Source organism: Phocoena sinus, chromosome 3, assembly GCF_008692025.1.
Source record: "Phocoena sinus isolate mPhoSin1 chromosome 3, mPhoSin1.pri, whole genome shotgun sequence".
Lineage (NCBI taxonomy): Eukaryota > Metazoa > Chordata > Mammalia > Artiodactyla > Phocoenidae > Phocoena > Phocoena sinus.
Window position 1 is genome coordinate 116,637,097 of NC_045765.1, and position 21,542 is coordinate 116,658,638.

A 21,542-nucleotide genomic window follows, 5' to 3' on the forward strand; every position below is an offset into this window, starting at 1 on the left:
AAATTTCCACTTTAATTATTTGAGAAATTTCTCTGAGTACAGCCTCCCTCATTGATTTTCCATAGGATCCTGGCCAGCCCCGTGTAAACAGCAGTGCATGTTAGGCCCTCAACTGTAAATGAAAACATTCTTTGGAGGCAGAGGTATAGATGTAGGTTGCCATGGCACCAAAGGCATTGGTCTCTTTATGGGGACTTTTTCTTTATGACAGAGTCAGAGGAAAAAAGATAAAATAAAAGCAAGAACAAATGAAAGTAGTAAAGTCGTGCCTACTCCTAATTCACTTACGTGCACCCCAAAGCCTTACCTGGTTCAGAGCTAATGCCACTGCAAAACAGGATGCTCTCCTGCAGAGGATTTCTCCCTTGATGAGGGCTTCTTCTCTTAACGTGGTACAGATTGTAAAAGATTCAGGGCTATTCTGCGGGAAGACAGGATTGCTCAATAAATAAATGTCACAAACCTTTAGGTTAATAAGATGATTAATGGTGCCCAGTGTTTCAGATTTCCTTTTGGAAGAATTTCCTGGAGCCTATCTCAAGCCGCTTAAAAGATTAAGTTCCATATAGAGACTATGTGCAAATAGACTCAGTTATCTATATATTAGCAGCTCAAATCTTAAATGAACTTTATTTTTAGCTCTTTGTCGGTTTTCTGACTTGGGGCAGCTTTACCCACAAACATACAGGTCTCTTTTCATCCAGGCAGGCTGGTTTCAAGACATAGGTACCATAACATACACGTGTGAAGAGTCAGTGTGCTACTACCGTTTATTAAATGATAAGAGTAAAGCTTAGCAACACCACAGAACTTTTCCTTAGGGGGTTTCCCATCTGAAAATATCTGTGTTAAGTCAAATATTTGAAAACATACCTGAATGGAAATCATGAAAGAATCCCATAAAACCAGATACCTTAAAACAAAAACCAACAAAAAAAACCACACACACCAGGAAGATGAGTGATATACAAAGTAGCAGACAGCAGCAGTAAGACAGAATTCTCTTCCTTTATCTATGTTGTAGGTGGGTTAGGTTTACGAGAGCAGCATTAGTTCTGTATCTGTCTGTCATGGCGTGATTCGTTACTCAAATACTAAAGGAAAACCTGAATTTAATGAGAGGGGATGGTTCCCAGGATTGGCTTGGAATTTGTAACAGCTGACCAGTTCAATTTTTCAACTCCAGTCTCCACTGAGTGAAACAAGTTATTCTTGAACACAATATAGGGCAGCGGTCCCCACCCTTTTTGGCACCAGGGACAGGTTTCGTGGAAGACAGCTGTTCCACGGAGCTGGGGGTGGGGGTGGGGATGGGTCAGGCGGTAATGTGAGCAATGGGGAGCGGTGGGGAGCGGTGGGGAGCAGCAGGTGAAGCTTTGCTTGTTTGCCCACCGCTCACCTCCTGCTGTGCGGCCCGGTTCCTAACAGGCTGCGGACTGCCACCAGTCCGCAGCCTGGGGGTCAGGGACCCCTGATATAGGGGAGAAAAGTCCTCTGGCCCTTTGTAAGTAGTAGAGTTAAATTCTCTCCACTTCAGTATATGCTCAGGGAGACATCTCTAAGAAGGTCAGGAAACTGTGTATCACAGTGCTGAAGAACCAATGCTCAAGTGTGTGTCATGTTGGCCTCTGTTCACAGAATCATAAAGTGGCAGGATTGGAAAGGATCATCTAGTAATCCAGCGGTCAGCAAACTACGACCCTGGGGCCAAAGCCAGCCTATGGCTAAAAATGGTTGTTAGATTTTTAAAGATTTGTAAAAACAAAGATGTGCCTAGGACCATAAGTGGCCCCCAAAGCCTAAAATATTAACTATCTGGCCTTTTATAGAAAAAGCTTGCTGGCTCCTGAATCCAAATGCTTCATTTCACAAATGAGGTAAGTGACCACTTCAAAGCCAGTTCATGTTAAAGTTGAGACTAGACTCCACATTTCTCAATTTCCAAGTTGGTTTCTTCCCCCTGTAACCCAACTGCCCCTCTTGTTTTGGAAAATTGGTATCACTAGGCTTTTCAGGGAAATTTTTCAATAGCCACGTTCTACCTTACTTAGTGTTCCTTCATTTTCAGTATAAAAAGGTTTTGTTAAGTTTCCAGTGTTAAAACGGCATGAACGTGTACAGTAATGCATGGAATCTTGGTCACTGTACTATTTCAGTTACCATTTATGCATTCAATAAGTAATAAAGAAACAGTCTATGTGCAAGAAACAATCCTGATAGAGTAATAAAACAGGGATTTATAAGTCATGCTCTCTATTCTCAAAGAACTCATTTTAATGTCACATACGTTTATTAAAGATCACTTGTGAACCAGGCACTGTTAGGTGCTGGCAAATAAAGATGCCTCAAGGAGTTTACCCTCTGGTGGGGAGGATGAAATGTGCATCCACTTAGTAGATCAGGCAGTGTTATAAGTGCCATGTCTGTGAATACAAATAGATCACAATCAAGGGATACTGAAGGACAGAGAGAACACTTCCAACTTAGGTGATCACAGAAGAATTCACAGATGAGGACAAAGTAGCCCTTGAGTTCACCAGTGAAGGATGCTAAGACTTCCATGGGAGAGGGCCACAGAGAAGACTGGTCTGGTGAGGTCCAGCAAGAGAAAGAGGCCTGTAAAGCAGAGTTTGAACCCAGCATGCTGTTTCTTGTTCTCATTATCTACACAAATGCCAGAAAAGATGGAAAGATGATAAAATTGCTTTTCCCATGATAAAACTGTCTGACATGGCTAACTTGGGTTTTCTAAAAATGAACATATTTAAAATGGAAATATCTGCACCAGATGGAAAACAGACTTCAGGGGAACTGAATTTTATTTGTAGAGAAAAAAAATAATAAATCCTCTATCAAACATTACCCAAAGTGCTCTAAAAGTTTAGGGAAGATAGTCTTACCAGTTTGTAGCAAACTGCAAAAGCAAGGATGTAAGTATCTTTGTTGAACTTCACATCTTGGTTTTTCATCTCAATCAGTACTTCCAATGCACCTGTCAAAAGCCAGGAGTGGGCCGGCAGTGTTAAATGCATTCAAGTGAGTTCAGAGTCCTCTACTATTGATTCCCAGAGTTCAATCTGTTTAGCTCCATCTACTGAAAAGTACACTTCAGCACAATAAAAACTTTTGAAGTCATTTATCAATTAACTAAATTTCAAAATAAACTATCAGGTCATACAGGAAGAACTAGTATTTTAAAACCTATTATAACTACAGCATAAGTAAAATCTGGGGTGTTTAAGTCATGATGTGATGCAATAATGTTTTCACACTTAAAGAATGGGGTCTCCATAATTCAGCCACTCATCAGGAATATAAAGACCATTTTTACATAGTCCATTGTTTTTCCTAATTTTACATAGTCCATTGTTTTTCAGCAAACATAAATTGTGATACTTACTTTTATATTTACCTTTGATAAACAACATATCCATCAAAATATTGAATGATGTGGAGTCTGAGAAGAAACCTCGTAAATGCTAATGAAGAAAAACAATATAGTTTGGTTAAAAGGTAAAACTATTAAGGGAGTACTTATACTACATCTTCTCTGTCTAGGACTGTCTACATATTTTATTCATTTAGCAAAAAAATTTAAATGGTGCCCACTCTTTTGGGGTCATGACTTTAGCAACGGGCACAGTGAACAAGAGGCAAAAGATACGGCAAGAGATCTCTAGGTTTCAGAAATCCAGTGAAGGACGTCTTTATGCAATGGGCTCTGCCAAGCTTAGAAGAAAAGAAGCAAGCCGGTTAGCCCTCCTGGGGGTTGTCTTGGAACCTGGGTGCAGAATATTAACACGAAGTGGCAGCTATAAGTATGCTTGAGGGCTAAGGTGGGAGAGGCTTACACAACTATGATCCTCTCTTGGCAAATGAATAATAGTTGATTATTCACTTTTTGAAATAACTCACTACAACAGTGGTTCTCATCATTTTTAATGGGATGATAATGTGACACATGCTATTCAAATACACCATTAAATGTCTTGTGCAAGTCTGTTATTTTTTTTTGAGACCCTATTAGGCAGACCCTGTTCTAGGTGTTAAGAATAAAGAAATGATGAACAAGACAATGGCCCTGCCCTAAACTCTAGTAGGGCTTATAATCTAGGGGAGCTTAAATTCTGGCAGAGGAGACAATGAACAAGTGAATAAAACAAGCGGAAAAAATAAAAATATAATTTCAAGTATCAATAAGGGCTATGAAGAACAATGAAACGGGATAAAGGGAACAGAGAAGATGATGGAAGCTGGTCAGGGAAGGCTCTCTGAGAAGAGGAGACCTCAATGAAGTGATGCAGATGTAGAGCACTGAGGCCACGGGCCTGGTTGTCTGAGAGAAAACCAGAAGGTCCAGAGTGGAGTGAGAGGGAGAGTGGCAGGACATGAAGTACCACAACGGGACCTTGAGGGCATGGTCAGGGGTCTGAGTTCTATGTGAAGTGGGATGGGAAGCCACCAGAGCAGCCCCGTCCACAGGGAGAGATTGCAAGCCTCAAGTGTGAGCCACGTATGTGACTCTAAATTTTCAAGTAGTTTCATTAAAAAAAGTAAAAAGAAAGATGTGAAATCAGTTTCAATAATATGTTACTTAACCCACGAAATCCAAAATTTCAACATGTAATCAATATAAAACATTATTAATAAGATACTTTACATTCTCCTTTTTGTGCCAGGTATTTAAAATCCATCATGTATTTTACACTACAGCCCATGTAAATCTGAACTAGCCGCAGTCCAAGGCCTCCAAGGGTACATGGGGGTAGTGGCTACCATACTGGCAGCACTTCAGGGTTCTGGGCAGGGGACACGACAAGGTAAGGTGGAAGCAGGATTAGGCTTTATGGCACTTGACTCTAATTCAGTTTATTCTACAACTCCAGGAAACATATACATACATGAATGCTTCATGCTCAGGTAGGTCAAAAAAACCCAAAAAACAAAAACCTTTACCCTCATTTTCTTTCTTTTTGTTTCTTTTTATCATTATACTCATGGCTATGATTTATTACAATGAAACGTTTGTTTTCTTTTAATTACAACATTAACATATGCTTATTACAAAATAGTCAAACAATACAAAAGTATATACAGTAAAAAGTGAGGATTTCCTCTAATTCTACCCCCTGAAGATAAGCAGTAGTTTAGTGTACATCCTTCTAGATTTTTAAAACATATATGCTATAATGTAAATATGTATGTATATTTCTTCTTTTAGGAAAAAATAGGCTCAAACTAATCCATACTGTTCTGAAACCACCTTTTCTCTGCTTACTAATATATTATGGTCATCTTTCTAATACCCAGGGTCCTTAATAGAGGGGCAAGGTGAAAGTTAACAGTTCCTCCATGGATACAACACTTTATATGAAAAAAAGTAAGAGGCAAAAGGACAACTTACTTACGGAGATTCTTAAAAATATTAAAATGTCCCGGGGGCCAGCCCTGGCCCCCAAATTTAATAAATGTTTCTGACCATGGATGAATTTATAATGTCTCTGAGTCCCCGTTTCCTCATCTGTCAAATGGAAATAATAATAGTACCTACCTCGCCAGGGCTATTGTGGGAAACAAAGGAAATGAAACATGTATAATGCTTACGCATGATGCTGCGAACTTGGTAAATATTCAATGAATGATTACAAAACCAATCATTGTTACTTTTGCTTTTAGGAAAATAAAATCAGAATATGTGAAAAGCAGAAATTCTGAAAACAGAAAAGCACTTTACAACATAGCCTTCAACCAGAAGTAAAAATACGAAAACTGGAGAGAGGCACAGGTGAAGAATAGGAAAAGCAGTCTTAAAATGGCAGCCTGCCTCAAACTAGCCCCCACTAAAAGCTCCTCAAAAGAGAAGATGTCAGTCCCAGGTGGACACACATCCAAGGTAGGTAGATAACCTTGTAATCTGTACTTACACCTCTTCCACACCTCTGTATAAAGAGACCTACGCCTCTTCGTAGGCAGTGACTCCAAGGAAACCTTAAAAATCCAGGGAAGAGCTCATTCCCTCAACCCAGCAGCTTTTCCTCTGAAAATCGAACCCAGGAATAATGTGTATAGAAGAGCTGCCCTTCCTAACATCACCGAAAACACCCCATCCTCAGCGCAAGGAAGTCACCATGGCAGGGAAGGCAATCGGGAGACAGTAACCTGGTCTTTGATGAGCTCCACTGCAGATTCCTCGAGATCCAACTCGTAGCACAACCTCATGAAAAGTGGTCCAAACTTGTACTCCCCCAAAGTGATATTCCTGTTCTCTGCATGGTACCTGGTAAGCAAAATAATTCAATGAGCCAAACAGTGGGACCTGAGGAAAGACAGACCGTGGCATGCACTCTACTAGGTGCTGGGGACACAGCAAAGAATGAGGTCCTCTCATAGTATGGAGGGGAAAGTGCAGAATTAAAGATGACCAGAAGAATCCTGGCAAGCAGAAGTATACTAGGCACTTAAATAAACAAACAAGGTCGTTAGAGGCCCACATACTCTGAAATAAAAGAAAGTAACAATGCAGATTGTAATCATCTCAATTTACCAACAACCTGCTAGGACTGAATGTGAGCATATGTCAGGGAATAGCAGGGGTCTTGTATCTGTAAGCCCAGCAGGATGGACTGTCTCCTTCCATGCTCCTGGAGAAGAGCAAGGAAAGGAGTGGGGTGATGCTGTGTCCCCCTCAAGTCTGGCTTTATCCTCATATGGGATGGCAAACGACCAATAGGGGCATTTTACAATTGAGACCAATTTCTCTGTTTTTCCTGGCTAAGGGAAAAGTATATGTGAACTACAATCACCTAGCCAAACAAATTAAATGCAGCTTTGAAATTTTAGTTTTAGAAAAAGGTTAGTTTCAAAGACAGTGATGTTTTATATGTATGTGGCTTGGGATTTCTACAAGCAGCCAGTCTGCCAGTTAGAACTGCAGAACTGAAAATCGCGCCCATAAATTTCCTTTCAATAACCAACTCTTCCTGCTTTAGACACCAAGAAGACAATCTGGTGACAAAACAAATACCTCATGATTGCATGTAAATCAGATTTTAGGAAGCTCTGATTTTAAAGAACAGAATATTCTTTTACCTTCTGCTAAAATCACTGAGGAAAGTCATAATAGCATATGGATAGTCTATTTTAAACATATATACTGCCAAAAAGAATGATGAGTGTACTTTTAAAGATACATTTCATAATCCAGTTATAAAAGTTACAAAAAATATTCATTGCTTCATTTACAACAGTTATGAATTAACTTATTATATCAAAATATCAAGTTGTATACCTTAAAGATATTCAATTTTTATTTGTTAATTATACCTCAATAAAGCTGGAGGAAAGAAGAAATAATTAAGTTATTAAAAGGCAAATATAGTGTTGTGATTAAGGATTTTTAGACTCTGATTCCAAAATGACAGTTCAAATCCCAGCTGTTTTACTAACTGTGTAACCATGAGCAAATTAATTAATGACTCTGTACCTCAGTTTCCTCATCTGTAAAATGGAGATAAGAAAAGAACTCAACTCAGAGAGTTTTTGTGAGGATCAAATGAGATGATATGCCTGGCACACAGTAAGCCTTAGACATATGCTCCCTCTTATACAATGTAAGGCATGCTGAGGAGAACATCTTTAAAAATCAAAGTATTTCAGTAAATAATCTCAAGAGAAATGTGTGCCAGATTAAAAACAAAAATGAAAAATTTCCTAACCTAAATGACACTCACACTAATAAAAGTGCTAGAAAGTCACAGAGATAGTTAATATCACCTCTTCTTGACAAGAAACATTCAAGTTAGAGGCTCTAAAACCCTTCTATAAACCAAACAACAGCATGTGGTCCAGACTATGAGGAGATTCAGTTGTTCCCCATTTTTGGCTCAATAAAGAGCTTATGTTCTGGCTCGTTGCTCTTTTTCCCCAACGGGGGGTCGCCTGTCTCAGGAAGAGAGAGAATAGGTTGGTTAGGCCGAGGATCGGCCACCCCCCACAGCTTGTCCAGCTGTCCACAAGTAGAGGGAAAGGACAGCAACCAGGCAGAAAGTATTAGCATCAATAAAGGGATTATGAGTCATACTTTGAATGTTTATGACAAAAATAAGAGTGGAAGGAGCATTTAGAATGTTATCCTGTTTTGTTACTCTTGTAAACATCTGATAGCTTTGGGTAGTAAAAAGAAAACTGAGAGTAAAACGAGCCAGAGGGTCTCAAATGATTCAACTGTATGAAACTGAAATAGCAGGTTTAGGTTTGCAGATATAGTGTGACTGTGAATTAGCATAATCCCTTTTGGAAAATAATCTGGCAGTCTGTACTGACAAGCTTTAAAAGGTGCATGCCCTCCGATCCCCAAAAGGAAATAAAGAATAAATTTTATGCATAGAGTTTGCTCATCATGGCATTATTTATCCTGGTGAAAAATTAGAAATAATTTAGATGTTCAACAATAGGGGCACAGTTAATTAAAATACCTAACCTATAATCAAACAGTGTATAGCCATTAAAATATGATTCCTAGAGTATTAACAGGCAAAAACATTTATGCTACAATGCTAATTAGAAAACAAGAAAATATCATTTTATATACACAGTGAATAACTACAACTATGTAAAATAAACCCCACCTAAACCTCAAAATCTTTGCATGAAAAAAAATCAATGAGAAAATATATCAGAATATTAACAGTGGTTTCTTGGATGTGGTAGACAGGCCCCAAAGTTGGCCGCCATCATTCCTCCCTGTATGTACATGCGGCTCCGTCCTTCCAGAGATGGAATCCTTTCCCGTCCCCGTGGATCGGGACTGGCCGCTAACTCGCCCTGACCAAGAGAATGGGACGGGAGTGAAGACGTGCCAATCCTCGGCAGCTCCACAAGGCCTGCAGCTTCCACGTGTGCTGTGCGCTAGTGCAGCTCAGGCTGGACTCGTGAGCAGTGAGATTCTACCAGCGGGGGGAGGGGCTGCATGCAGGGGCACTGAGGCTTCAGAAATGCAAGCGAAGCCTTCTGGGACCTCCCGGCTCAGCCTACCAAGCTGACTGCAGGTGTGCAGGTGACTTCAGCTGATAACAATAAGAACTACCCAGCTGAGACCAGCCTCAGTTCCTGACCAACAGAGTTATGAGAAATAATAATCAGTCATCATTTTAAGTCCCTAAGTTCTGGTGTGGTTTGTCATGCAGCAAGAGACAATCGAAACAGCAAACTGTGTGATGTATGCAGTATTTCTTCTTTCTACTTTTTCGTGTTTTTCAAAGTTTCAATGAAATTTGCGTAATTCTGTTTTTCTTTTCCTTTTTAAAAATAACATTAATTTTTTCACATTATAAAATTAATAATGTCCCTTATAGACAAGTTTGAGAAATCAGAAAAGTACACATTTAGACGAACAAAAAATGTAATGTTTCAAATGGTTAACTTACGGTATGTATTCTTCCAGTATTCCATATATGAATACCTCATATTTTTCTCTGTAAATGTACAGTATAAATGCAGCTTCATGTATAGAAATGTATCTTTAAAGAATGGTGAAAGGAAGCTGTTGATTTGGTACCCTCCTGCTCCCAAGTGACACCTTTGCTCGGTTTCCTAACAGCAGACTGTGATTACATATGAGTTCCTGCTGGCATGGGGAAGTCTGATAAGGGATCAGAGACAGTGAACGTAACAGGCATAAGCCTGTAGCGGGGAGGCTAGCTCGGAGTCCACCGAAGTGATCCAAGTGAGAGGCGTGAGGCCTGAGCTAAGACACTGGTAATGGGGACAGAGAGAGGAAGGCTAGGGATGAGAGACACCGCGGAGCAGACGCAGGAGGAGGGCAAATGAGATCGGGGGAAAGAATGACTGGTCAGTGTGACAGCAAACACAGCAAGAGGAAGAAATCTGTGTAAGTTGAATGTGAAGACCTTGGGAACATGTAAGTGGACTTGGTGAAGAGGCTGGTGATCTCCTGGGGCATGAATTATCTGTTTTGCTATCTTCGGCACCTGGCATGTAGTAGGAACCCATGTAGTAGGAACTGAATGAATGAATGAATATAAATGGTGGAGCTCAGGGCAGGCATCTGGACAAGAGATTGGGAAGTCACCAGTTTAGAGGTGAGAGCTGAAATCTTGGAGGTAGATGAGATTGCTCAGGAAAAAGGAGAGAGTAGGAAAAGACGAAGGCTGGCAGGATTTTAAGGAAATGCCTCACCTGTAAATGACATTTTTAGCCAGCTCCACATCGTCCCAGGACTCACACAAATGAAGTAAGGTTCTCAACTCCTCTTTCAAGATGAGCTTATTCTGGGTCAGTTTCTCTTCCAAGTTTCTCAAATAGGTTTCTGGAAGAAAGCACAGTGTGGTGGCCATCACTTAGGCTGTCTCAGACCGTCAGGAGGCTGACCTCAGGGAGAAGGGGAGGCTAGAACCTGGCACAATGCAAAGAGCCACTGAGGGTGGCTCACGGCCACGCAGCTCCCGTCACTGGCTGGTCTCGAGAGCAGAGTGTCAGACGTGGTGTATGAAGCAGCGAATCTGTCACAGGGCGCAGGTCCAGACCTTACTCCAGACTTCCCAACACAGAATCTCTGGGAGCAGGAGCACAGGAATGTGCATTTTTGGTTACCTGGGTGATGCTTATGCACTGTAAAGTTTGAGAACTAACGTCCCAGAGGCTTAGCCCAAAGAACTGTATCTACAGGTGACGCATGAGAAAAAAAAACTAACCAAGATATCCAAACCATCAGTTGGCAGGGCACCTAGCAGGAAAACTGAAAGGAAAATGTCGTCAACCCACAACGGATGGCTCACATGATTCAGGAATACTTCAAGTCTTTTTCACTTGATTCAATTTTACCACTTTTTCATTCCTCCTGGTCCCTCTCTACTCAGTTGTTAGAAAGCATGCCACAGTACTGCATACTGCACAGGGGGTAAAAGAGTCCTCCAAACAGCAGCAAACCCTCTTTTAGTAATAGAATCATTTCAAGGTGATCACGGTCTATGTCCCTTGTCTTGTATCTGACCAACTGTGGAGACAATCAGACACCAACAGGAAACACTGCTTCTTGGCATTAGGAAGGGACTGTATTTTTGGCAGAATGTAGGGTGAGATGCAAGGCAGCAACCAAGCAAACATCTGCTTTCCAGAAGACAGGGCTGTTCTCAGTATCAGAAGCTGCGAAAGTCTACAGGATTTGTTCCAAGGCCCAGAGCTCCGAAGGAATGCTGCTTAAAGGGGTGGCACAATATACATTAAAAACACAAGATTGGGAAGCTGAGGCAGACACTGCTCTTGATTTACAAGAAAAGAGGGTCCATTAGGTTTGAATTAATGCAACGGACCCTCCAATCTCTATTTGCAGAATCGTGTAATGGTTAAAGGTTTTAGAGTTGGGAAGACATGGGCTGAAATCTGGGCTCTGCCACTTGCATGCTATGGGGAGATCTGGGGAGGCCTGTCTCTGAGACAAGATTCATGTGTGAAGTGAGGGCCATGATACCTACCTCGTGGGGTCATCCTGAGATAATGTACGTAAAGCACTTAGCACAGGGCCCAGCATGTAGTAACTGCTAGGAGATCACAGACATATTGTTCTTATTTTCATTCCTCTGTCACGAGGATTTATTCTATTAAATATTTCTAAACAATTTCCAAGCTAAAAGACTTTAATGGGACGTCTTTACATCTTGTACTTCTTAATACTTAATAAGTCCCAAATTTCAACAGATGTAATTTGTATTTTAAAACAAATCCATCAAAATTAAGTGCTTATCGTATATTATAGTCAGAGGTATCCTTCCTTGTGTGAGAGACACAAGGAAGGATAAGGTATGGTTCCTACCCTGAAAGAGCTTAGAGTCTATTTGAGAAGACAAGATATATCTATATAAAGCTACCTGAAAATAATGACAGAGTAGGTGACATGTGACAGTATAAACATAACAGGAGAGAAGAGAGAAATCAGGGCAGCAGAAACAGACCAGGTCTGGTGGAAGTGCAGAGGTACCAGAGAGGAAGGAAGGGGCTGGGTAGGGTTGGCAAAGCCGAGGGGGTAGGGAACTGTCGGTATGGGAATCAGCATGAGAAAAAGCACAGAACTGGGGGAAAAGGTGGTGAGGGGAGACTGTGACTAGATTAACAGGAAATCACACTGGTTCTAGAAAGGGTGAGATCCACTGTGGAAGAGCTAGGAAGCTGGAGGGAAGGGGCAAGTTTGTACATGATGTGGTATATAACAGAGTACCATTGGGGGTTCTTATAATGATGAAATGTGGACAGGATTTTATAAATACCTGACAGTGGAGTAGACTGGCACTCATTATATTAATTGCCTTTTAGAATACATGCACGACTGTCACAGCCTTAGAAAGACTATGACAACTGGAATAACAACTAGATAGTGACACGAAGCCCTAACTGCGAACTTCACAGAGCTCCAGACGACCTGGGGTAAGAAGAAAAGACTGAAGTAAAATCTAGATTGAGTCTACTAAAGTGAAGATTAATCTATTTTCCGTCACTCTTATCTTCTTGTTCTGTAGGTGGTTTTGTACAACAGCATGATAGCGGACCAGTGAAGGAAGACTGCTTTCTGGAGAGATGAGAAGCAAGGAGTGTTCATTAGGTGTTCACAAACATCTGACAGTGAGAAGGAGGAAAGCTGGAAAAGTAAGTAGGGCAAACAAAAGAGTTGTTATTAAAAAAGAGGAGAGGGCTTCCCTGGTGGCGCAGTGGTTGAGAGTCCGCCTGCCGATGCAGGGGACACGGGTTCGTGCCCCGGTCCAGGAAGATCCCACATGCCGTGGAGCGGCTGGGCCCATGAGCCATGGCCGCTCAGCCTGCGTGTCCAGGGCCCGTGCTCCGCAACGGGAGAGGCCACGACAGTGAGAGGCCCGCGTACCGCAAAAAAAAAAAAACAAAAAAAGAGGAGAGGCTTGCTGTGTTTATAAAGGAGTCTAAAGTACTGGGAAAAACTCAACGTGCAGGAGAAGTGGGAATGAATGCAACAAGATTTCTCAGATGCTGAAAGGGAATAGGACCTAGGGTGGTGGTGCCATGTTTTTAGCTTTTTACAATAAAAATTTTCAAACATACCTAAAATGAGAGATGGGCACCTCCCACGTGCCCATCACCCAGCCTCAACAGTTATCAATGTTTTGCTGGTTTTTTAAAGAAACCTTTGTTTTAGTCTACTGATCCAGCACACAGTAGAAAATATGAAAATGCATCATCATACATTTTTTGTTTCATTTTATCTCATTTATCTATAGATATATATATGTATACTGGAGATGCAATGCAAATTGTATTTTTTACTGAGGGTGGCATCAAGAAGTCTGAAAGCCAGTCATGTGGAGCAGTTCTTCTCAGACTTTATTTTTTATTATTATTATTTTTTGCGGTACGTGGGCCTCTCACTGTTGTGGCCTCTCCCGTTGTGGAGCACAGGCTCCGGACGCGCAGGCTCAGCGGCCATGGCTCATGGGCCCAGCTGCTCCGCGGCATGTGGGATCTTCCCGGAACGGGGCACGAACCCGTGTCCCCTGCATCGGCAGGCGGACTCTCAACCACTGCGCCACCAGGGAAGCCCTCAGACTTTATTTTGCAGACAAATTGTCTGGGGCCCGAGATTTAGCATTTCTATCCACCTCTCACTTGCTGCTAATCCTTGAACCTCACTTTGAGCGGCACTGATCTAGAGGACTGGTTGCAGCACTAGTTTTAGTATTTCTCTGGGGTCCTGGGAGAAGGGACAAGAGAAGAGAGGTAGACTCTGCAATAACAGAGTGAGGTGAAAGGGGCATGCAAGGTCAGACTAAGAAACTAAGAATAAATCATCTCAGTTTCTTCTGTGAGATAAGGTCATTGAAGAAGAGACTGAACAGGGATAAAGACAGAGGGAAGTTTAACGACAGATCAATGAAAGAAGTAATGAAATAGATTTGATTACCTTTGGTGCCAGGAAGATTACATGCAACAGCCACCTTCTTATGCTGAAAGTCCTTTAATTTCACAATATTATCTGTAAGTAGATATCTTTTAGCTAAAAATCGGAGAAGAGAAAGTAAAATCATTTTGACTGTTTTATACTTAGCAAATAACGTGTAGAGCTTGACTGTCTCTTTCTAATAACTGATCTTATCTTCAGTTAGTATAAATAACCCACCTAGACAGGTACAAATAGAATAGTCACCCTGGTGGGGAAAAAAATGTCCAAAGTACCAAAGAATGCAAATCCTCCACAAGACAAGTTTTGTCTGTGTGTGTGTGTGAAAGGAGCTAGTGATTAACTGGGTATGGGGATGGGTAGACAGGAATTTGGGATCTGAAAGACAGACAGCAAAACAGGTATATCTAGATTTGGTTTAAACAGGTAGAAGCATATAGGGTAGGGGAAAAAGCTATAGTGTGACCATTGGAATTTCCAGGACTGTCGACAGTTTGTGAAATGAGGCGTTATGGCCTCTCAGATTTGCACTCTTGGTATCCTCTAGATACATCAGGAATCACTGACCACAACTTAGCAGAAATGATCAGTTGAGGAAACATCATTTCTTTAGGATGCTCGGCTGTGCATGAACTGGAGCTTGGCCAAAGAACCATCCACTACAAGAGCTCTGTGTACTACAATAACAATGTAACAACAAAAATTGCTGATTTCTAGAGAGGCAGTCCAGAGAAGGGGTTACAGTAGGACTGCCTGTGTTCAAACCCTTCCTCTACCAGTTCCCTCTGACCTTGGGCAAATTACTTAGCTTTGCGGTTTCCTCCTCTGTAAGTGAAGAATAGTACCTCTCTCACTGGGTGATGTGAGGAGAAAAGGAATGAATGTATGTAAAATGTATTACAGGAAAGCCTGACACGAAGTGTTAAATATTATCACTCACCAGCATATTCAAATTTAATCATTTTCAAAAAGATATTAAGGGATAATTTTACAAATAAAGAAACCTGCTCAGAGTCTTTCAGACTGTTCGCTACAGAGCTGGACTCCAAACTCATAGTCTTTGACCTCACCTCCCAAACTCTGCAGGACAGTACACCCAAGGGGGAGGGGGTGTTCCCGGGGCGCAGCACAGCTCCATCCGAGGGAGTACTACAGTCCCCAGGTCAAGAGCCCAGCCCATCTGTCCTTTGATTCCCAGGCACACGGGCGTCCACGACATCCAGAGGCCACCACTGTACCCACGTGCAGAGGGCAAGTGCATGCTCGATTGCTCTAGGCCCCTGAGTGAGGCGCCGTTATTTCTCCAAAGAGATGCCCGCTGAGGTGTAAAGCTCCCTTCTGTCCCATCCCTCCCCTCCTTCACGGCCCGAGGCCTAGGATACCTCCGAGAGGGCAGCGGCTGCAGGTGGAGCCCAAGCCTCCCAACCCTGGATACACCAAACTCCGCAGCGCCTGCAGCGGTAAGACTTGTTTCGGGGGCTGAAAGGCGGCCGCCATACTGTCCCGGGCTGTACCAACTGCGGGGGGGGGGGCCGTGGACTGTAGCCCTTCCTCCGCCCGCAGTCCCCCGGTCATTCCTTTGGTATGCTCCAAGATGGCGGTCCACATGGTGCGGCGCGGGATCCTCTGGGCGCGGAAAGTGTCGCTGCCTCAACTCTCCCTGACAGGTTGGTGGCTGCTACCTTCGTGGGGCTGCTTCATTAGGCCCCTGAGAACTCTGTTCCTTTAGTAAAGGGAGCAGTGGGCTTTTAAGGGGAGAGGAAATGCTTCTGGGATCTAGTTGCTAGAGAAACCCCTGGAGGTGTTTGGTAGCACAGAGAGGGGAGGTAAGGTCTATGACCCATCTCCTTCCCTAAAATAATAGTGTCTGCCTATCCAAAGGTGTGAAGAGCAGAGGAAGTCCGGGCATGAGAGCTTTTGCGTATGATTTGCCGGGTTTGTGTGTGAGGGTGGTCATCTCTTTGCTGCCCGTGAAAAGCCCAAATGTGTCCCCCCTGGGGCTATGAAATTTCTCTCCCTGTTGAGTTTCCTTAGAGGGGCGTCATAAACGTTCTCCTCAACACCTGACGTGTGGCCAGACCCTTGGTTTTCACTTGGTGAAGGAATTTCTTACTAATCTCAGTTTACCTGATGACCTTGGGCGCAACTTTTGATTGACTTTTCTTTGCCCAAGTTTTCCGTTCAGACAATAAATGCTAGTAGTTACTTTTAAAGTACTTTGATATCCGAATGAATGACGGCTCACTCAAAGCCTGTTTACAGGACCTGCTGATGAAGACATTGGGAAAAACTTTTTTAATTCACAGAAGCTAAATCCTGACAGATGTATCTGATTATATGATTAAAATACAATAATCACAATTGATTTTTCCAATGCCTGTTATCTCCTCTTTCCAACATATCTCCTCTAGCCCCTGTTAAAAAGCAACACATACAGTTTTGCCCACACGCCTTTAAATATCAACGTGAAACCCTATAGGTGGCCACCAGAAGTTTTCTGAGAATTAACTGATTGACCTAGCTAATGAAAATGTTTCATGCCACACATTAGGTAAAGTGGTCTGCACAGTACTTGGCACCTCAGTAAGAATTAACTGTTGTAGCTATTTACTAGCTTGTTTACTTATGTTGTTAGTAAATGCTTTTCAGTTTAAACAAGACCTTGGATTGTCTATCAGGGAAAGTATCATAGTTGCTTAGGATATTCGGGGGCAGTCATACTAACAGGGGAATGGAAATTAGATAAAGGTGAATTGAGAGAATTTCCAGTGAGCATTTTGATCGTAGTTTGAAATGGTGTGCTCATGATAGGTTACACCTGTGCTGTTCCAGCGAGGTAGCCGGGAGCTACACATGGCTATTTAAATTAGTTTAAATTTTAAAATTCTGTTCTTTAGTCACATTAGCTACATTTTAAGTGCTCAGTAGACACCTGTGGCTAGTGGCTACTGTATTGAACAGTTCAGAATTGAACATCTCCTTCATTACAGAAAGTTATATTGCACAAGCAGGGGATTAGACCACAGATGAAAGGAGTCTTGAAATCAGGAACTGAAGGGTATAAGGCAAGTGATATAAATATGTAGGATAGTACATTATGGACCCCTGGGGGTTTGAGAATGCTGATAAGGAGCTTTAAGTCATCAAAACATCTTGAACCATTACCAGATAAAAGAAGAAAAAATTTGTACAAACTCAGGACAAGTCAGTATTTGGAATACTTTGGTGCTTCCACTGATTCTCCCTACAACATAATGGATAAGGGCAACTAAAGTGATCAAGAGGATGAGAGAAAGGTTTATTGAGATGAACTGAAAAAGTGACTTCAGTATATGAAGAGGCTAGAGAGGGAAACTTTTTGGGCACTTACTACATAGTGGACATTAGGCTAGGTACTTAATATATGCCCTTATTTAAATTATGATACAGTATTTCCCTGTTTTACATATGAAGAAAGAGGCTCAGAGACCTGGTGTAACTTGCCCACATTTTTATAAAATTTTTTATAGCAAGGCTAGGATTCACACTTAGACTTTGTGACTCTAAAGCTTATTTGTGTTCACAATCACACTGCTTCCCTTTGGATGGAAAACATGTTTGGAGACATTTTACCAAAGGCCAAATTAACTATAAAATAAGTAAGTTTTTAATAAGTATTTACTAAACTTTGAAATTCTGGTCCATGGAGGTATCTTTTCAGAATTAAGCAGGGGAGATATTTGCTTTTTAGTGGAGAGTTATCTTAGAATATTGTTGCTCTTTAAGTTGACTGGCTGAAGGGTTAGCAGGTTCAAGAATGGTATATATATGCTCTTGGGTGGCATATTCGGAGTGGGATTAAATGGACTCAGAGATCTAAACTTGTGAGGCTGATAACATCCTGTCCCCTCCTTATTTCAATGTTATCTGAGGGTCAACATCGTCATCATTACCTGGGAACTTTTAGAAATGCAGAATCTGTTCCCACCCCAGACCTACTGATCAGAATCTGTATTTTATCAAGATTCATATGCACATTAGGTTTGAGAAGGTGATCTACATTTTCCATTTTGCCATTGTCCACTTAATGTCCTGTCTGGCTTCATAGAAATTCTTTGGTTTTAACGTTAATATACAAACCCCTCAACTACCATACAGAGGTGGGAAAAACTTTAAATGATGTCATTTAGAAGTATCTCAGCAAGATGAATATCCTACTTTAAAAGGTTTACAGATAATGAAATGTCTGTCTATCTGAAAGTGTAGTAATTTCCTGTTGCTGCTGTAACAAACTACCATAAATTTGGTGGCTTAAAACAACGTAGATTTATTACCTTACCGTTCTATAGGTCAGAAGTCTGATACAGTCTTTTTGTGCTAAAATCAAGGTGTTGAAAGGGGTGTATTCCCTTTAGGAATCTCTAGGGGTGAATCTGTTTCCCTAGTCTTTTCCATCTTCTGGAGACCACCTACATTCTTTGGCTCATCGTCCCTTTCTCAGACATCTTCAAAGCGAGCAGTGGCAAGTCAGGTCCTTCTTATATACCTCTGTCTTTCATGCATCACACTAACCACCTGTCTCCCTCTTCAACTTTTTAAGGACCTGTGATTATATTGAGCCCACCTGGACTTCCCTGGCAGTCCAGTCGTTAAGACTCTGCGCTTCCAGTGCAGGGGGCTCGGGTTTGATCCGTGGTTAGGGAACTAAGATCCCACATGCCGTGCAGTGTGGCCAACAAACAAACCCTGAGCCCACCTGGACAACCCAGGACAGTCTTCTCACTTTAAGATCAGCTGATGTGCTAATCTTAATTCCATCTGTCACCTTAATCCCCCTTTCTCATGTACCCTAATATTCACAGGTTCTGGGGACTAGGACATGGACACCTTTTGCGGGGGGACATTATTCTGCCTACCCCACTTGGTAACTCATTCCTATATTTGTCATTGGTTTCTATTAGGAAGATTTTCCACTTGCCAAATTTAAATTCTTTATCCTTATACCTGTTTCCTTTCACTGTATCCTCAATGGAGGTGGAAAATGATTACTGGTTACTTTTTTTTTTCCCCCCCCGGTATGCGGGCCTCTCTCTGTTGTGGCCTCTCCCGTTGTGGAGCACAGGCTCCGGACGCGCAGGCTCAGCGACCATGGCTCACGGGCCCAGCTGCTCCGAGGCATGTGGGATCTTCCCAGACCGGGACACGAACTCGTGTCCCCTGCATCGGCAGGCGGACTCTCAACCACTGCGCCACCAGGGAAGCCCTGGTTACTTTCTTATAAAGCAAACATTTAAAAGTTCATATATATATGAAAGTTACTGGGCTTATCTTTTGTAAATTTACTAGTTCTAATTTTGTTTTTGGTCATGTGATCCCCTTGAACAACTGCACACAGCATTCTGGCACTCCTGTCTTTCCCCGCCATCACCTCCTCTGCTTTTTGTCTCCCAGTTCAAAACTCATGAACATAATTCTAGATAATTGTCTTTTCTGACTTTAGAACAAGGAGGGCTGATTTCTTATGCTATAATAAAACATATGCTAGGAGAAGAAATAGAGTATAAGTAAGAGAATGTAGTAACAAATAGAGAATATTTAAGTCACTGGTATCCTGGAGTATATAGGTTAACAACCCTCTCCTGAGCTCATGCTCACGTAAGAAAAGGGCTGCCCTTGTTTCCCACAGAAAGGAGAGATCTACCTGGTTTTAGAAACTGGAATTCAGTTTGCATAGAAATGCTACAGCAAATTATGAATGGGTTATCTGAACTGATTGTTTTGGTTCTATGTCAGACTGTTAGAGCATGCAGAGACCTTAAATATCACCCAGCCAGTTCCTTCACTTGCAACTGCACGGTCTGAAGTTTTCTACCAGCTGGTAAAACTCAAACTAAATCTCAGGTCTGCTCACTCCTGACCTGGTGTGCAGCTACACACCTAATGTCATGCCATCAATGCCGTTACATTTTGTTCATCCTTCTTGACAGATCTAGGAATGTAACTGACAATTTATAACATCGTTTGTATGAAAAATGTATTCTCAGTTCCAAACATCTAGTCATTTTTTAAAAAATAATCCATTTGAAATGTAGGCACTTTTTAATAGTTACTATTTTTAAGAAATATCTTAGTTCCCCTTTGAGGCAGTCTTCGGCAGCTTTTAATATTATTGCTTCATTGCTTAAACTTTAGACTTCAAATTTAGACATGCTATTCTAGTAAAGGTCTGACCCAACCTCTGCTGAAGGCAAAGGAGGGACTGGTCTTGTGTATAAACACACAGATGTGTTTATATTTGTTTTAGTTGGGAGACGGATAGAGAATAACAATAGCATGCAAATACTGTGCTTAATCGGCTCCCATGCCTTCTAGTTGTGTTTGGTTTATGGTCTGCTATGACCTTCAGGTAATAGTCTGCCATTCATTCCTTTTCAGTTTTTTTAAACAGCTTTATTTAGATTTAGTTCACATACAATTCACCCATTTAAAGTAGTCAATTTAATGTTGAATGTTTTTTTTTTTGTATATACACAGGGTTGTGCAGCAGCCATCACCACAATCAATTTAGGACATTTTCATCACTTCAAAAAAACCCCATACTCATTAGCAGTCACTCCCCATTTCCACCCAGGTTTTTCTGCCTGTCTACCCTCCAGATCTAGGCAACCAGTAAGCTGCTTTCTGTCTCTAGATTTGCCGATTGTGGACATTTCATATAAATGGAATGACATAATACGTAGTCTTTTGTGACTGGCTTCTTTTTCCTTAGCATAATATTTTCAAGGTTCATCCATGTTGTAGCATGTATCAGTACTTAATTTCTTTTTATTGCTGAATAATATTCCTTTATAAGAATATACTATTTTGTTTAGCCATTCATAAATTGATGGATATTTGCATTTTTCCTTTTTGGCTATTATGAATAATATTGCTACAAACATTTATGTACAGTTTTTTAGGTGGACATGATTTCATTTCTCTTGGGTACATACCTAGGAGTGGAATTGCTGGGTTACCTGGTAACTCCATGTTAACATTTTGCAGAACTGCTGAACTTTTCCAATGTGGCTGCACCATTTTACATTCTCACCAGCAATACATGAGGTTTCTAGTTTCTCTACATCCTTATCAACAGCTGTTATTATCTGCCTTTTTGATTATACCCATCCTAAGTGGGTGTGAGGTTGTATTTAAATATATTTTGCATCTCCTTAATGGGAAATGATATTAAACATCTTTCCATGCACTTGTTGGCCATATGTGTGTGTGTGTATTTATGTGTATGTATGTATCTGTGTGTTTTCTTTTTTTTTAGAAATGTCTGTTAAATCCTTTGCCCATTTTTCTGCTGGGTTGTCTTTTTAACTTTTGAGTTGTAAGAGTTATTTATACATTCTGGGTGCAAGTCCCTGATCAGATAAATGGTTTGGAAATATTTCCTCCCATTCTGAGTTATTCTTTCACTTTCTTGATGGTGTCTTTGAAGCTCGAAAGGTTTTAATTTTAGGTTGCCATTCATTCTTTCTCATTAATTCCTTGAGCTCATGTTTATTGAGCATTGCTGTATGCCAGTCATTGTGACAGGTGTCATCTTGTGGGTTACACCAGATTTGGCTTATTAGGTTTC

General features: G+C 41.4%; 2 protein-coding genes across 3 annotated transcripts in view; one reads left to right on the plus strand and one right to left on the minus strand.

Moving 5' to 3' along the window:
* PTCD2 (pentatricopeptide repeat domain 2) overlaps positions 1-15,451 on the minus strand; it is a 28,065-nt gene extending 12,614 nt beyond the window's left edge. The window contains exons 1-7 of one of the 2 annotated variants that reach the window (XM_032629215.1): positions 15,319-15,451; positions 13,940-14,032; positions 10,198-10,327; positions 6,160-6,277; positions 3,401-3,479; positions 2,901-2,992; positions 308-421 (exon numbers count right to left, since the gene is read on the minus strand). In XM_032629215.1, coding sequence (XP_032485106.1) covers positions 308-421; positions 2,901-2,992; positions 3,401-3,479; positions 6,160-6,277; positions 10,198-10,327; positions 13,940-14,032; positions 15,319-15,433 — 741 coding nt within the window. In that variant the 5' untranslated portion in view covers positions 15,434-15,451. The remainder of the gene's footprint in view (positions 1-307; positions 422-2,900; positions 2,993-3,400; positions 3,480-6,159; positions 6,278-10,197; positions 10,328-13,939; positions 14,033-15,318) is intronic. The other variant, XM_032629216.1, reaches the window with a different exon arrangement.
* Positions 15,452-15,529: 78 nt separating this feature from the next.
* Positions 15,530-21,542, plus strand: part of MRPS27 (mitochondrial ribosomal protein S27) — a 90,629-nt gene continuing 84,616 nt past the window's right edge. The window contains 1 exon segment of the mRNA XM_032625154.1: positions 15,530-15,603. Coding sequence (XP_032481045.1) covers positions 15,531-15,603 — 73 coding nt within the window. The 5' untranslated portion in view covers position 15,530.